At 44.5% G+C, this 16910-nt stretch overlaps 3 protein-coding genes and 1 long non-coding RNA gene across 6 annotated transcripts; 3 read left to right on the top strand and 1 right to left on the bottom strand.

The window, feature by feature from the left end:
* Nucleotides 1-1399: 1399 nt before the first annotated feature.
* On the top strand, nucleotides 1400-5750 carry SCRN2 (secernin 2). 2 transcript variants are annotated; one of them, XM_051994690.1, is made up of 8 exons: nucleotides 1400-1598; nucleotides 2087-2266; nucleotides 2529-2710; nucleotides 3528-3727; nucleotides 3937-4152; nucleotides 4346-4511; nucleotides 4649-4829; nucleotides 5456-5750. In XM_051994690.1, the coding sequence occupies exons 2-8, from the start codon at nucleotides 2087-2089 to the stop codon at nucleotides 5618-5620; spliced, it is 1290 nt and encodes a 429-aa protein (XP_051850650.1). In that variant the 5' UTR covers nucleotides 1400-1598; the 3' UTR covers nucleotides 5621-5750. The 2 variants fall into 2 exon arrangements, with proteins under 2 accessions (XP_051850650.1, XP_051850651.1); XM_051994691.1 differs by lacking the exon at nucleotides 1400-1598 and adding an exon at nucleotides 1620-1997.
* Nucleotides 5751-5837: 87 nt separating this feature from the next.
* Nucleotides 5838-11806, bottom strand: LRRC46 (leucine rich repeat containing 46). The gene is made up of 8 exons (XM_051994692.1): nucleotides 11397-11806; nucleotides 11199-11298; nucleotides 10415-10523; nucleotides 8161-8207; nucleotides 7843-7952; nucleotides 7570-7639; nucleotides 7048-7196; nucleotides 5838-6330 (listed from the first exon to the last, which is right to left on the bottom strand). Exons 1-8 carry the CDS (start codon nucleotides 11416-11418, stop codon nucleotides 5969-5971), a joined length of 969 nt encoding a protein of 322 aa, XP_051850652.1. The 5' UTR covers nucleotides 11419-11806; the 3' UTR covers nucleotides 5838-5968.
* On the top strand, nucleotides 6338-8314 carry LOC127560258 (uncharacterized). The gene is made up of 3 exons (XR_007953288.1): nucleotides 6338-6433; nucleotides 7203-7349; nucleotides 8114-8314. It is a non-coding gene; the product is annotated as an uncharacterized LOC127560258 (long non-coding RNA).
* Nucleotides 11807-11904: 98 nt separating the features above from the next.
* On the top strand, nucleotides 11905-16840 carry MRPL10 (mitochondrial ribosomal protein L10). 2 transcript variants are annotated; one of them, XM_051994693.1, is made up of 5 exons: nucleotides 11905-12019; nucleotides 13896-14065; nucleotides 14645-14809; nucleotides 15038-15182; nucleotides 16544-16840. In XM_051994693.1, exons 1-5 carry the CDS (start codon nucleotides 11968-11970, stop codon nucleotides 16798-16800), a joined length of 789 nt encoding a protein of 262 aa, XP_051850653.1. In that variant the 5' UTR covers nucleotides 11905-11967; the 3' UTR covers nucleotides 16801-16840. The 2 variants fall into 2 exon arrangements, with proteins under 2 accessions (XP_051850653.1, XP_051850654.1); XM_051994694.1 differs by lacking the exon at nucleotides 11905-12019 and adding an exon at nucleotides 12193-12301.
* Nucleotides 16841-16910: the final 70 nt, after the last annotated feature.

Here is a 16910-nt window from a genome sequence, read left to right as displayed (position 1 = left end):
ATACACTTATATTCCTCTAAGAATCTTTTCTCCAGATGCATGAATGAACGTTCCTCCACCAGTCAGTGCTGAATCAAAGAAAGAGTAGACATAAGAACACTCAGTTGGCACAGCTGCAGGTGTAGTTGAGATGACTTTTATCTCCATCCTGAAGAGGCAATATATTGGAACAAAAACAGCCTCAGAAAAAGGGGGGGGCAGAAACTTAATTTGGGCTTTTCTATTAACTGTTTGTATGACTTGGGACAAATTACTTCCTCTCCCTGAAGTTCTACTGTAAAAAATGGGGTTGGATTGGGTCAGTGCCAGGGTTCCTTAGAGGTCTCAGAGTATATGAATTTATGCCAGGGGAGGAGATTAATTTATCCTGGGCAAGTTAATTTATCCTTCTGAGACTTGAAAAAAGGGGATGATAAAAAAAATTCTCACAGCTTAGTGAGGAAAGTATTTTGTAAACCTTAAGACTTCTACAAATGTGAACTATTGTCATTTTCATTATTATTAAAATGAATGACCCCAATTGGTTTGAGGATGTAATTCAACAAACACTTAAAAATATTTTGGACATCTTTTAAATCCACTTCACCATTTCTATATATTCTTTCTTCCTTTCCTTACCTGTATGGCCATCCATTATAATAAAAACAAAGCAATTCAGCAAAATTAATCATATTTCCTTAATTATTCAATTCATTCAATTAAATCATATCAGTGTCCCATATATCATAGTCCCCCATCAATGTAAAGAAGAGAGGGAGGAGCAATTTATCATCTCTTTGTCAGAACTAATCTTAATCATTATAATTATACATTTTCCTTATTTCTTTTTCTCCTTCCTTCCTTCTTTTCTTTCCTACCTATTTAGCTTTCTTCTATTTATTAAATATCTACTGCTATTGTGCTAGACACTGTATATATACACCAACATAAACAAAAAGGAGGAATTGCAGGCAGATATGTGTCATAGTGGCTAGAGTATGGGGTCCGGAGTTAGACAAGTTTAAATCCTGTCTTGGACACTAGTTGAATGATCCTGGCCAAATAATTTAATCTCTGCTTGATAAGCTCCTTATATATTGTGAAATAGGATGATAATAGCATCCATTTCTCAGAGTTGGTGTGAGAATCAAATGAAATATTTTGTAAATGCTTGGCTCACAAGCATTGCACCTCCAATACTGGTTTCCTTCAATAAGTTTTTAATAGCTAAAAACTGAACTAAGACTCTTGGAGCACCCTGCATAGCGGGAATCTTGAATTCCCTGCTTTCCAGAATCCAGCTCTTTCTTCCAGCCTCAGGATCCTCTAGGAGAAGGTATGGAAATGCGCTGGATAAGGAAGCATCCTTCCTCTTTTGGCATTAAATAGGGCGGGGCCGGGTGTCAAGTCAGGTTGGAGATGGGATGGGACGGGGCGGGACAGGGCGGAGTAGAAGGCTCCTTCAGCCAAGGTGATGCTGGTGCACATCCTGGTGGGCAAGGCCGGAACTGCAGTTTGAGAGTCCGATCGGCGGCTCCTCCCCCTTGTCCAGGCCTTCCTGGGGCCACAGGCCGAAAGTATTGGTGACCAAGACCTGTCCGAGGTTGGGAGTCTTGAAGGTACTGGGGGGAAGATTCGGCTGAAAGGGCGCCCTTGAGCGTGCACTGGAGAGGCAAAAGGGAAACTTCAGTGCATTCTGTGGGGGGGTTTCTTTTAGGAATGGGAGAGTGGTGAGTCGTACCTCCAGGGTATACAGTTGAAGTGGGGGGAAGGGAGCCGCGCAGAGGTTTCCAAGAGGGTTGCAGAGATGTGGCCGTGCGTGACCAGGAGTTTCCGTGCGCTCGGTCGGAGGAGAATCGGGCTCCGCCGTGCAACCTGTTTGCATCCAGAAAGAGACGTAGGCACGTGGCGGAGACAGAGAGCGTTCTGCCCCCGAGCGGGGGTGCAGCCAGTGCAAGCTGTGCAGGTGGACGGAACGGCTATTCGGGGAACCCGAGCCTGGGGGAAGGAGCACCTAGGTCAGCAGCGGAGGACGGGTCAAGGGAAGTCGTCAGTGTTAGTGGCGGATCCCCACCGGGGCTCATGGCTCACCTTTCCTGCCCCACAGATGATGGCATCTTCATCCCAGTCCAATGCCCCCTGCTCCTGCGACTGCTTTGTCTCCCTCCCCCCGGCCTCCGCCCTTCCTGCTGTCATCTTTGCTAAGAACTCAGACCGGCCCCGGGATGAGGTACAGGAGGTAGTGTTGGTCCCTTCCCGGACTCATGCGCCAGGGAGCCGGCTCCAGGTGAGTATGGGGTTAGGAGGGAGACCATGCCAGTAGTATAATAGGAAGTCAGGACATGAGTGCAGAACACATCTCTGATACAACCTGTGGTACCTGTGGAACTTTGGGCAAGTAATAATACATCTCCAGCCTCAATTTCCATATCTGTAAAATAAGGACTAATCCGTCTCCTAAGATGCTTTTCAGTTCAGAGCCTAAGTGAGAAAAGGGGAGGAAACCTGAATATATCTAAACCCGCTGACTAGACCTGCTCACTTCCCAGTGCACATACATAGAGGTGGATCAAGTGGAGAGAACTTACTCAGTGATCCTGAGCCGACCAGCCTGGCTGTGGGGAGCTGAGATGGGTGCCAATGAACATGGCGTCTGCATTGGCAATGAAGCTGTATGGACACAAGAGCCAGTGGGTCAAGAAGAGGCCCTTCTTGGCATGGACCTGCTCAGGTGAGGGATCCAGGACACTGTTCAAATACACTGTTCAAATTCTACCTTTGATACTAGGTGGGTGATCAGTCATGGACAAGTTATTGGTCCTCACTTTCCAAATCTGAATAAAAGCAAAAGCTAGCATTTACCCAATGTATTAAAGAGTTTGCAAACTCCTTTTATGAATATTATCTCATTTGATTCTTACAACCATATTGGAGAATTATCCCTATTTTTTATAGGGAACACTGAGGCAAATAGGTTAAGTGATTTGCTCACAGTCACATAGCTAATGTCTGAGACAAGATTTGAATTCATATCTAAACAAAATAAAATTATACCATTAGCTACCTCATAGGATTGTTATAAGAAAATATATCTAGAACGTTTTGAAATTGAAAAGTACAAAATTGATGTCAGCTGCTCTCAAGAATGAATAGAGATATGAACAAAGCAGTTCCCTTATTTCTACCAACATTTTGGTTCTTGCCATGTAATGGGTTTTGACATAAATATAAGAAGTATACTTTGACTTTCTACATGTTTCTTCCCCATCCAGCTGACATCTCTAGTTACCTAGTTTCCATCCCAGCCGACTTAGGGACACTTGGAGGAGTAGGGCTTGTATATTTCCCACTGGACTAGCTGGTCTCTGAGGGCAGGAACTGTTTTTTTCCTGAAGGTTAGTCTGGTTAAATACATTGTAGCCATTTCCTTTACAGTGATTTATTCCAGTTGTTGGGCTGTGTAAACTCTGGTCTTTTGGTCCTGACAGTTTCCATTCTGCCTGTGGGGTACCCCTAATAACCTCCTCTTGGGCTGCTTTCTTTATTAGGCTAGGATTAGAACGGGGCAGCTCTTCCCAGGAGGCTTTGAAGGTCATCACTAGCTTGCTGGAGCAATATGGGCAGGGGGGCAGCTGTCGGGAAGACCCCACCCCCTTCTGCTACCACAACACCTTTCTGCTGGCTGACCGAAAAGAAGCCTGGGTGCTGGAAACAGCTGGGAAGCTTTGGGCTGCACAGAGGATCCAAGGTGAGTGATCCCTCCCAGCTTTCCTAGCTTCAGGTTCCCCCCGATGAATCAAACAGAAAATGTGAACAGCTAGGGTGGGGTTAAGGAGCTAGAAGGAGAAATCATTGAGTGAGCCCAGGGAAGAGATGATCCAGAGTGTGGAATGACCAGGACTTTCCCCAGAGGGGGACCCTAACTCTGGCCTTCTCTCCCTTTCTCCAACCCAACAGAAGGTGCCCGGAATCTCTCCAATCAACTGAGCATCGGCACAGACATCACCATGGAACACCCGGAGCTTCGGGCCCATGCCCAGAAGCAGGGCTGGTGGGATGGGCAAACTCCCTTTGACTTTGCCCAGGTTTTCTCACTGGTCCATCAACCTGTGCGCATGGAGGCTGCCAAAGCCCGATTCCGGGCTGGCCAGGAACTTCTGAAACAGAATCAAGGTGAACTGATGGAGTCAGAGGGGGTGGAAGGGCAGCTCAGGGTTATGAGGAAAGCACAGGGTCACACCTTGCGATCCAAGTTTCTTTGCTCTACACTCTGGGTGGGAGGGGGGGAGTCCCCAGCGGAGACACGTTTCCTGGGTTCTCTCCATGGCACTGGGGGTTTGACTGTTCTTACTCTTGGCCTTGGCAGGTGGCATCACGGCTATGACAATGATGGGCATCCTACGGAATAAGGAGAGTGGCATCTGTATGGATTCTGGAGGCTTCCGAACCACAGCCAGCATGGTGTCTGTCCTGCCCCAGGACCCCACCCAGCCTTGTGTCCATTTCCTCACTGCCACACCAGACCCCTCCAGGTGCCAGGAAGAGGGAGGCAGGCAGACCCAGGAAATTTGAAAGAGAGAATACACAGGAATGGGAGTGCTTGTAGAATTTGGGAGAAGGGGCCAGAATGAAGCCCATCAGCTTACTCATGTCTTCCTCATCCTCCTAGATCAGTGTTCAAACCCTTTGTGTTTGAGGCTGGCGTGGCTCAGGTCCCCCAGGTGTTATCTCCTATTTTTGGGGACAAAGATCCTGTCCGGGCTTATCCACGTTTTCAGACTCAGGTGGATCGCCGACACCCACTCTATCAGGGGCATCAGGCAGCCCTGGGGCGGATGGAGATTGACCAGGTGAGCAAAGGGAATTAATCTGACAAGTTAGTAAGAATTCTTGAAAGGGAAGGCTGCCCTTTTCCTCATTGCTGTGGTTAGGTGGGCCCCTGAAAGGGTGACTAGGCATCCAAAACTGGCTGGGTTTGCTCTTGTGATGATTGATGCTCTATAGCAAAGCTTCTTAAACTGTGGGTCAGTTGTGTAACAATGTGGGGAATCCTGAAAAATTTTGCAACAGTAAAAAGTATCAAATATTCCATCAATATTTTTAATGTAAAAATAAGCACATCCATTTCACTCGTATGCAAATTTGTTTTTGTCTTTAATAAATGGTAAAATTATATGTATACCAAAGGATTGTTTAAAATTTATGATTTATTGTCAACAAATGTTTGAGTACCTATTTTATACCTATATATCTGCAATTGCATAACAATTTATTGGGTGAAAAAAAGAGTGACAAATGGAAAAGTTTAAAAAGCCCTGCTCTATTGTATCTCAGCATTTCTTGTTTCTTTTCCCTCTCTCCCTCTTCATTCTACTCCTACCATATCCCGCACCACCCTGAAGGGCAAGTGCAGGTCTCTTCTTGCCTTCTATGTATGCTCCATCTTGGGGCTTAATCTCTTGTTTCTTTCTGTTAGGAACTTGGATTGCAGCTCCAGAAGAAACAGCAGGATCTGGAGCAGGAAGGACAGGAAGTTCTGAAGAAGATATTGGCTGGGGAAAGGACTCTGTCTTCCCAGCAACTGGCCAGCCTTTTCCAGGCCTTTGTAGAAAAGGAGAGTCAAGCTTATGACCAACTGTAGCCACTCCAATGGAGCCTCTTCCTGGACCCAGACTTCCTTGTTCAGGGAGGTTGTGTTTTCTGCAATCACTCTGGACCTTGATCTGACCTAACAGTTCTGACTCAATAAACTTGTTTTTCTTTTCCCTGTGCATCGAATTTTAACCCTTGGTCTGATATGGGAGGAGTGGCCAGGCAGGTCACTGAGGTTCCCAATTTTAATTTCTCCACTCAGTTATGTGAAAGGAACATTGGGAACCAAATATTCTTTATTAGAATGAACTTCAGTCAAAGAATGAGAATTTAAACTCTATCGCTCTTATTCCCCATCTTTTATTCTTCCCATAGGGTATAAAGAGGCTGTGACCTTTCACTTCTTGGCTTTAATAGTTGCTGTTCTGGTAGTGCCTTGAGCTTTAGCTTGGGGGCTGGTGGTCAGTTTTCCCTTTTTGTCCATCTGGACAGTATGGCTTGGCCGCTGGCTGTCTAGTCCATGGGGTTTCTTAATGGCAGGTTTCCCAGGGGAAGTGGTAGTGGGCTTGGTCCTTGCTGTGTCTTGCTTGGACATTGACGATGGATTGTGGCTCTTAGGTGGAGGGGGGGCCCCTGGCAGCAGTGAGAGATCAGTGATCACAGGCTTCAATGCCATCCTCATTTCATGCTCCATCAGGGCCTTTCTTATTCTTCTGTCCCTGTTTCTGGACAATTCCTGTTCTAGTTCTTGGAAAAAGCCTGTGGCAGAAGGAAGCACAGATCCAGATTCCTGAATTCAGAAAGACAAGGCTGGATCCAGAGCTGTAACTTACTGTTGTATCTGGGACAACTCAATCTCCAGGTAAATAGCCTTAGATGCATCCAGAGGACTTAGCGTAAAGGCAAGGCTGAGTAGGAACTCACCTGGACTATTTGCATTCTAGCCTATTTTATTTTTTTACTTTTTCCACACACAAAAAAGATGAGTCCTACTTGGTCCTCAGAAGCACACACTGATTTAACAAGAAGAAACTACCATGAGACTTTCCTCCAATAGATGGAAACTTAAAGAACAGGAAGCCATTTGTTGGATTTACATCCTTTTAAAATTAATTAGACTTGAAGCCTGGTTGCTAAAATTCTATTGTTTTACTGTGGACACTGGGGAGATAGTGTGCTGGAAGAAGCACATTTAAGCTTCCTATATAAACTTTTCTTCATGAGACTGATAGGGATACAAGACAGATAACATGGAGGTTTGGTGGCAGAGTGAGTCATTCAGTCTGTTTACAACTAAAGCCCAATTATAGTTATAGATTCTATTCTTGAGGCAGCTCAGATTTGCTCTGCCCCTTCTCTCTCTTGCTTGTGGTTATGCTGTTGAGGTGACATCATCTTGACATCTATTCTGTCATACCCCTATGCCTGTTGTCTGTATAGATTAGGAGAAATATGGGTTTGGGGAAGAACAGTCACCTCGTTCTGCACAGAAGGGGCCACTTAACTCTGGGAACTCATCCTGGGTGTCTGTCACTTTGTTCTCCTCCTCCTCCTGGTCCTCCCAACCGGGCACCATCTCACCATCTAGATCCAGAAGCTGAGGTAAGAACTCTATCACCATTTCCCTACAGGGAAGAAAAGATAACATTGTGTTGGAAAGGTGCATCCTCTGTGTGCAAGGACCTTTATCCAAGGTATCAAGGAGGTACAGGAAAATAGAGAAGAAACAGTCCTTTGCTCTGTACCTCAAGGCAAACAATCTAGTTGGAAGTGAGGAGGTGGCTCATAGGATGCTGCATTTGTCCATTCATCATCACATAGGACCAGGACTAGGCTGGGGGCTATAGAATCAAAGCAGTTGTTCTGAAGTAGTCTATGCAAGAAAGGACAGAGTTTGGGGATCATTGGGAAATGGTGGAAGAAAAGAGAATGTTCCCTCTACTCTCTAAACAGCTTGTTTTTTTCTTCTTTAAGTCTGGCTCTCTCCCATTTACTTACCTGTAGCCATCCTGCTTGGTACAATCATTCCCAGCAAGATTAAGGACGAGGAGGTTCTGGGGAAGCTCAGCTATATGGACAGAAGGGAAAAATGCAATCAATTAAGACACTTCCCTTCTCACTCTTACCTTTGCCAAGTACCAAGTTTTTTGCAATTATCTATGCTATGCCCCTCAACTTTACCCTGCTTTCTTGAAAGCTCTTCAGGGTTTGGAGGAACAATGAACAGGGATGGGGGCTTGGTCCCCTGAGCCAGGACAAGAGGCCTCTTACCTAGTTGGAATGTTGCAATTTTGTTGTGGGACAAGTCCAGGAGCTGCAGCTGCTGGAGACCATGAAGGTTTTCTACCTGTTGGATCTTGTTTCCTGCCAGAGTTAGGAAGCTGGGGGGAAAGGGAAATAGAGACACAAGGAGCTAATCAGATAGTTTATGAAAGGCACAAGACATGGTTTGGGAAACAGTGGAATGCAGAGAAGTAGATGTTGGAAAAGAAGGGGAAGCCAGGCTACCTGTTCTGAAAACAGGTTCATTAATTTCTTGTAGGTATTCTAAGGCCCGTGCAACCCAGAGGGTTGGACTGTATCACTTACCGCAAGCAAGGCAGGCAGTCTAAGTTCTCAATTCGTTGGATCTCGTTCTATAATAAGAAACATGAAGGTGAGAAATAAAAAAACAAAACAAAACCTAGAATAATTTTCTCCTCTCCTCTAATTCAAATATCTGGAGGAAATCTTGCAACTCTGGAGAAATGGAGAAAAACAATAACTCACATTTATATAACATTATGAGGTTAGAAAAACTGTTTTTTTTAAACAATATATCTCTGAAGTAAAGATTACCTGCTTGGAAAGACCTTTCAGCACTTAGTTCTGGGACCTTTCTATTGAGATCTCCCACAGTTATCCTATTTACTACAGCTGTCATATTCAGGGCTGGTTGGATCTGGTACGTAGGGCAAACCCCACGAACATCTGTTTTGGTACCACAATCAGAATGTAGGAGACAGGCCAGACCAAGGAGAGATAGGGAAATTGGAATAACACTGTTATTGTATAGTGAGCACTCAATTATTTTTTGATCCGATTTGGTAAGACCAATAAAGAAAAGTTCAAGGAACGAGGTCAACATATAAGAGAGAAGATGGGGGGCCACGGGGAAGCAGTCTCTGTCTCTAAGAAAAGAGGCTAAGCTATTGTTTTCCATAAGAGGCTTAGACTATGACATAAGAAATTTGGGCTAGATATCCGAAAGAACTGCCTGATAAGGAGAGCATGTCACTGATATGGCCTAGTATGGAGTGCAGTTCTCCTTTTTGGGTTTTAGCTGAGATTATTTGAATAAAGTCCTTTCTCAAGGCAGAAGATTTGACAGAATGGATTTACAAAATTATAGACTCTCAGAGCTAAGTAGGGATTTTAATTACTTAGTGAAATTTATACTTGAATCATAAAACAACAATTTGGACAAATGGCCTCTACTTAAAGACTTTCAGTTATAGGGAAATCATTATATCATGAGTCAGCTCATTTTTTGGCTGCTTCTCTATCAAGATAGAGTACTAAGTATCAGAAAATTTTCCCTCCTAATGATACTCTGCAGGTCATTTAAGTCCTTTTACAGATGGAGGAATTCAGGCTCGGAGAGGAAAGTGATTTGTATAGGTTAATATAGGTAGTAATGGCAGAGGCAGATTTTGAACTCAAGTTCTTAATCTAGCACACTTTCTGCTGTGGCACCTTTCTTTGTTCTCACTGAGGATGAATCCTATGGGTACTCCTACATCTTCTCTTCCCAATACTGGAAGTGGAATACACACCCAGTTCTTCTTCTTCTTCTTTTTTTTTTTAATAACTTTTTATTGACAGAACCCATGCCAGGGTAATTTTTTACAACATTATCCCTTGCACTCACTTCTGTTCTGATTTTTCCTGTCCCTCCCTCTACCCCTTCCCCTAGATGGCAAGCAGTCCTATAAATGTTAAATATGTTGCAGTATATCCTAGATACAGTATATGTGTGCAGAACCGAACAGTTCTCTTATTGCACAGGAAGAGTTGGATTCAGAAGGTATAAATAACCCGGGAAGAAAAACAAAAATGCAAACAGTTTACATTCATTTCCCAGTGTTCTTTCTTTGGGTGTAGCTGCTTCTGTCCATCCTTCATCAGTTGAAACTGAATTAGATCTCTTTATCGAAGAGATCCACTTCCATCAGAATACATCCTCAAACAGTATTGTTGTTGAAGTGTATAATGATCTTCTGGTTCTGCTCATTTCACTTAGCATCAGTTCATGTAAGTCTCGCCAGTCCTCTCTGTATTCATCCTGCTGGTCATTCCTTGCAGAACAATAATATTCCATAACGTTCATATACCACAATTTACCCAGCCATTCTCCAATTGATGGGCATCCATTCAGTTTCCAGTTTCTAGCCACTACAAACAGGGCTGCCACAAACATTTTGGCACATACAGGTCCCTTTCTCTTCTTTAGTATCTCTTTGGGATATAAGCCCAGTAGAAACACTACTGGATCATACCCTTTGAGGGTATGCATAGTTTAATAACTTTTTGAACATAGTTCCAAATTGCTCTCCAGAATGGCTGGATCACACCCAGTTCTTTAAATAATTATTGGATATCAAGTTTTCTTGTCTTCTCACTCCCTTGGTCATCTCCCTCTGGGTATATCTCTATTTGTCCGTAATTTCTTCAAATGTAACCCCAATAACTAAATACAAAATTTTAAATATGGTCTGACCAGGCTCCTGTAGAAGTTGGAGTTTTTGGGGGGCCCTTCTTAACTGAAGTTCCACAATCCCATAGGGTGGTTGAGAAAACTCACCTCTTGAAGGTAGAGGCTGTGAAGGGCTTGGAGGGACTCCAGGTTTCCAATATAGCCAATGCCCTCTCGATCTAGCCGAACAGTCTGCAGCATAGCAAGAGCCTGAGGCCTGGTAAGAGAGGCAGCCATGGAGGAGTAATAGACCCATACCTTCAGTTTCTCAGGGTATTTTCAAAGAAAGAAGCAGGGCTGAAAGATTTCAAATTAGCTCTCAGCAAGAATGTCCTTATGTTTGTATTAAGGGTTGTCAGACCCTGGCCCAAACTGGACTCAAGAGTTTCCAGAGTAATAGAAATTGCAGTGTGAGGAGGATTCCAGTGAATCCTCAAGAAGGATTGTGAAATTGACAAGAAGGGCAATAAATGGGGCAGCTCCGGTGGTACAGTGGTTAGAGCACCAGCCTTGAAGCCAGGAGGACCTGAGTTCAAATCTGGCCTCAGACACTTAACACTTCCTAACTGTGTGACTCTGGGCAAGTCACTTGACCCCAATTGCCTCAGCAAGAAAAAGAAAGCAACAGAAGTTTTCTTTTCTTTCTTTCTTTTTTTCAAAGAAATAAACAAGACCTTAAGTCTTGTTGACATGATTCTGCAGGGAAATTCCCATACCCTATTTTTTTTTACAACTCTTTTTCAAATGCCCAATCTCAGCAGGTTTTTTTTGTGGAGAGGAATAGAGAAGGGAATGGTGAAGAAAGGGACTGGTAAAGAATAAAATTTGGAAGTTCTGGCTGGGACGGGACAAGGAGCCTTTGGATTCTCCTTCTAACCTATTAAATACTCACGTCACCTCCGAAGGATCCTCCTCTTTTGTGAAAGCCAAGTTCCTCTTGGCAATGAGGGCATCAGAGATGCAGATACCCACAGGGGTCTGAGCAGGAACAGCTAAAAAGAAAAGAGAGCTCAGAGTCACACCTTTCCTAGAAGTGAATTAGGTGATGATGCTCAGTGGTCGAGTTGTGGAGGGAAAACCAACAACACACCTGTCTTGTTACCTCCATGCATGGCTTCCTTTAGCGGGGTGGAGACTGAAGACCGGGGTAGGAGTAGGGAAGGAAGAAAAGGCACCTTTGGAGCCCTTGAGGATACTGGAACCGAGAGTGGGGTGAAGGAGGGGCGGGGAGGGAAGTTCTGATATTTGGAGGAGGGATAACAGAGGAGGGAGGTGGAGTCACCCTTTTTGCAATGGGGAGGAAGCAGGGATCCAGGAGTTGAGAAGCAATGAGCAAAGAGGGTTAAAGGGGATGTAAAGGGGAGATCAGGAAGCCCCGATACAGCAGACTGCCACCGGGAGGCGCTGCAGTGAGGGTTGGGGCTGTTCTCCGCACTGGATCCCGTTGCTAGGAAACGAGATGCTTTGATCTGCGCCTGCGCCTGCGCCAGCGTGAGCTCTAGCAAGCGGGGCGGGACGAAAGAAAGGAGACGAAAGGAGTTAGGAAGGTTGCCGTAGACTCCGCCCCTGTGCGGCGCTACAGCTTCCGGTTTTGAGCTCGGAGTCCCATAATCCTCTGTTCTTTCTGTCTCCTACCGGGACCCGTACAGCGGCCGGTGAAGATGGCGATGGCCGTGGTTGGAATCCTGGGCCGCCGGCTCCAGCCCCGAGCTGGTAAGAAGTGGGAAGCATCCCCATGGAGGGGAGACGCCCTCTAACCAAAGACCTCGGGGGCCGGGCTTCCTGGCCTACGTCTGACCCTTCTCAGTGACTTCTGGACCCAGATTTCCCCTCGCTGGCTTCAGTGACCCCTGACCCCGGCAGATGTTCTCCCGTTGTGTCCCCCAGCTTTCCCAGGACAGCCTCCTATTCGAAGAATTACTTCTCTGCACTCCCAACGAGGCTGACCTCCTCATCCCTACGGGACGAGGGGAGCCGCCAAATGCCAACATCCTTGTATGAGGTTTAAAGCCCTTCACAGTGTGGCCCATCCTTAGCTTTCCAGAATTCAGCGCTACCGGCCGTCATTCCACCTCCCGCCCCCACGCCTTTAGACAGGCTGTTCCCCCTGCCTGTAATGCGTTCCCACTCCCATCGGTCGCTTGGTATCTCCAGCTTCTTTCAAGACTTTCAGGTCCCCTTCTTAAGCAGGACTTTTCCTGATCCCCATTTATTTAGAGTCTTCCTGCTACCATATATAATACTTTGTGTGTAGTTTGTCTTGCCTGGTCTGTGTTGTTACTTTTTAGCAAATTGTAAGCTTTTAGCGGCCAGGGTTTATTATTATTATTTTTTTTGATCTTTTATATTCTTATTGCCCAGCACTTTTCTTGATACATATTAAATATTGAATGGATAGATTATGGAGGTTTTACCGTGTCCTTAAAAGGACGTATGTTTAGTGCCTATCCTCTGAGTCTTTTGGGGAGGTCACCGGCAGTTGTTAATAGATTTGAAGAGAATGAGGTTAATTCTGACTTTCCTATAGTATTTTAGAGTGCTGAGGGCACTTAGAAACTTATGTGGCAGAAAAAGCATATAATTTGACATTAGTGGACCTGTATTCAAATATGATCCTTTTACTTGATATGGCCTTGGGCTCCAGTTTCCTTGTAGATGGTTTTCCTTAATCCCCTTCTGAACTTGAAATATGTTGGTCCTGTGATCCAAATGAGTTTTCTCATTTTGTAAATAAAGAAACAATAGGTGTTATTTGCATAACTTCCAAGACCTTAAGGTTATGATCCCTCCTAAGTATATTTTGTTTGAGCCTCACAACAAGACTTTAAGGTACTTGATCCATTTATAGATGAAGTAGACTCAGAAAGGCTAAGTCAATTGTCCAGGATCTACACAGTGGATTTAAACTCTAGTTTTCAGTCTTCAGTTTTTATTAAAATTTATTCCTTTTCAATCAAGCATTTAAAAAATTGATCCCATTATTTTCTCCCTTCTAATTGAGTAAATAAAACAAATGGATAAATAAATCTCAATACATATGTGTATAATCTAGCCCCCCCCAAAAGTTCCTTGTATACAACTATGTATGTTTCTTTGCTTTACATTCATCGCCTTTCTGTCATTGTTTTGAATTCATTGTTTTTCATCACAGTGATTAATGTTTAAAGTCTTTCACAGTTGTTTTTCTCCTTAATGTATTATATAAATTATTTTCCTAATTCTTGCACAGTTTGTCTTCCCAGGTTTCCCTGACATTATCCATTCCTGATTTCCCTTCTAGTTCTCCTTGTACTATGTTTCTTCTTACTATTTGCCTCAAGCGCTGTGGAATAGTAATAATGACTGTGACATTTTCCCAAAAAAGTTCAAAATACTTTATCCCCTGTTCTTTTTCAAAACCAAAGCTCCAGACAATAAGTTCTTTAAGGTCACAGAAGAATAATAAGAGATAGGCTTTGGCCATCTTCAGAACTTTGTAACTGAGTTGTGATTGTCTCTTTGGGAAGAAGGGATGGAAGACATATTTTAACTCTATGCCTTTTACTCATGGTAAACTATTTCTTACCTGTTTTATCCTCTATCTTGTCAGGTCAGCTGCCCACCATCCAGACTGTTCGCCATGCTTCCAAGGCTGTCACCCGACATGTTCGAGTTATGCACTTTGAGAGACAGAAGCTGATGGCATTGACCCAGTATATCCCCCCAAAACCTGCTATTCCCACTTGTTGTCTGCCCCCCCCTCCCAAGCCAGTCTCAGAGGTAAGAAGCAGTATGAGACTGTTAGAAGAATGTGTGAGATCAAGTTGGCTTTATGTCCTTGACCAAAGCAGAGGATTAACAGGACTCCATTCACTTAGATCATTGCTTTTTAAACTAGGTGGCAACTCCATATGGGGTCACATAACTGCAATATGGGGTTGTGAAATTAAGACTTATTGTCAACAAATGTTTGATTTGTATACCTGTTTCATATACCTGTATACCTGGAGTAGCATAAAAATTTCTCAGACAAAAAGGGGTCACAAATGGAAAAAAGTTTTAAAGGTGTTACCTTAAATTATTGCTTCAGTTTTTTCTACTATGGGAGAGTCTCCAGCACTTTGAAATGAAAACATGTACTCAGGGTTTCATTGATTCTGAAACACAGACTTTTCAGAAGTCATTTTGTTTCATGAGTCAGCCATGTTATGCCTCTGTGTGTGTGTGTGTGTGTGTGTGTGTGTGTGTGCGCGTGTGTGCGTGTGTTTGTGTGTGTGTGTGTGTGTGTGTTTTTCTTAGGGGGTATGAGCTAGCAAATACCCAATGCCTGTTCATATTGTCTTTCTTCCAAATTTTTAGGAGTCAGGCTTGACTCAACTGCTCAAGAGGGAGGTGGCAGAAGTTTTCAGAAAAAACCGAATGATTGCTGTCTGTCAGAATGTTGCCCTGAGTGCTGAGGATAAGCTTCTTGTCAGGCACCAGCTTCGGAAACACAACATCTTTGTGAAAGTCTTTCCCAATTCAGTAAGGAAAAGGCGGGGATCACATGTTGCCCTAATTTCTCCTTCTTGGACTAGAGCAGCAGCATCTTTTCCCTTTCCTCATGTCCTGGGGAAGCGAGAAAAAGACTTAGGCTGACCGTGGTGGCTCCATGTTCCCTTTTCATTTCCCATCCACACGCTGACAGGTATTGAATGCTGGGAGTGGGTGATGGGGTATTTCATTCTCTCAATTATACTCTCCCTACCTCAGATCCTGAGGCCATTCCTGGCAGAATCCAAGTACCAAAACCTGCTTCCTCTCTTTGTTGGCCATAACATGCTACTGGTGAGCCCAGAACCCAAGGCGAAGGAAATGCTTCGGGTCCTGAGGAGCGTGCCTGTCCTGCCACTACTGGGTGAGAGCCCTAGTTGGGGGAAGTGGGGATGGAGTTGGGGGCATCATCTCCAGGTAATGCACCAGTGATCGAAGGGAATGGACACCTAGAGAAAGTCCATTACATCCAAGGGAGAAAGGTAGGGAATGTTTTAGTCAAATTATCCAGGTCGCCTCATTCTTCATCAGGACCCTGGATCTGCTGTCCTTCTTAGTATAACCCTCTTACTGAGTATTGGAGGGACATACCCTCTAGCCATCAAGGTAATGGGAGCATTGGGACATGTATAAATAAAAATTTGAAATTACACCTTTATGTGTATATACACAAATACTAAGTTATGTAAGACAAATCATAAAAGTTCTTGCTTAGTGATGGGTTGATCAGGACCAGATAGAATTAATAAAGCAAGACTTCCTGGACTAGTTGGAGAAGAAGTAGGAATGAGGAGACATGGTCTTCTCAGATCATTAAAACTGTCTAATCAAAGGCTGGGAGGTAGAAACAGCTTTAGGGAATATATTGCTAGACCTGGAGAATGTTGTTGAGTCAAATAAGAATGTTTGACCTTAAAGCACTATGTAAATAAAGATAACTAGTTTCAGGCCTTGAAGCTCAGTGCCATCCTCCCTCTCATTTATCCTTATATCCTATCTATAGCCAAGTCTTGGTTTTCCTACCTTTATGAGATCTCTTGTATATCCCCTAATGTCCACTCACATGGACCTCTGCCATAATTCAGCCCTTCTTTCTCCCCTGAACTACTGCCATAGCCTTTTAGCTCTTCTCCCTGCCTTAGCTTCAGTCCTCCCTGCACTCAGTTGCCAAGGTGGTTTTTCTAACATATAGGTTTGATCAGGCCCTTTCCCGGGAGTGCTGAGTCTCTTTCAGCTTCCCAAGCTTAAAACTTTTGAAATACCTATAAAGTCTTCTGTCTGACATCTAAAGCATTTCATTATGTGGCCCTTTCCTGTGTTCCCAGACTTCCTTCACTTTCCTCTCTTTCCATGTATTCCACCATCCAGCTCCCTGGGCTGGCTTTTGTGCAATTCCTCAAATGCCACATTTCCTTTCCCACTGCTGTGCCTTTGCAGTGGCGATCTCCCAGGCCTGAAATGCCCTGCCTCCTCACTTGCACCTTTTAGTTTCCTGGTGTTCCTTCATGACTCTTCCCAAAGCCCACTTTCTGCAAAAGGTCTTTCCTGGTCCTCTAGTTGCTAATGCCTCTGTCTGTATTTTGTAGCTAGCTGGTTATTTACACGCTTTCTCCTTTATTAGAGCGCATGGTCCTTAAGGGCATGGACTGTTATTTAGTCTCCAGAGTACAGCTTGGTGCTTGGGCAGCTAAGTACTTTAGTTCTGACATGCCCCCTTTCTTCCAGGTGGCTGCATCGATGACACCATCCTCAGCTATCAGGGTTTCCTGAATTACTCCAAACTGCCCTCTCAGTCTTTGATGCAGGGCGAGCTGGTGGGCGGCCTGAGCTTCCTGACATCTCAGACTCACTCCCTTCTGCAGCGTCAGCCCCTTCAGCTGTCCGCCTTGTTGGAACAGTACCTCCGACAGCAGCATGGAGAAGGCAGCGCAGCGTCCGGCCCCGCAGAGCCAGCTTCCCCCAACCTTGCATCAGACACTTAGCCGGGCTGGTCTCAGCTTCCATAAATGTACTTTGACTCAAGAGCCGTGAATGTTGTCTATATGGGATGGGAATGAATTTGGGGTTGGGGATGGGAATGAAAGGGACTGGG

This window comes from Antechinus flavipes, chromosome 4 (assembly GCF_016432865.1).
Source record: "Antechinus flavipes isolate AdamAnt ecotype Samford, QLD, Australia chromosome 4, AdamAnt_v2, whole genome shotgun sequence".
In the NCBI taxonomy this organism is placed as follows: Eukaryota; Metazoa; Chordata; class Mammalia; order Dasyuromorphia; family Dasyuridae; genus Antechinus; species Antechinus flavipes.
Note: the sequence above shows the minus strand (reverse complement) of the source record. Positions and strands in the feature narration are given on the sequence as shown.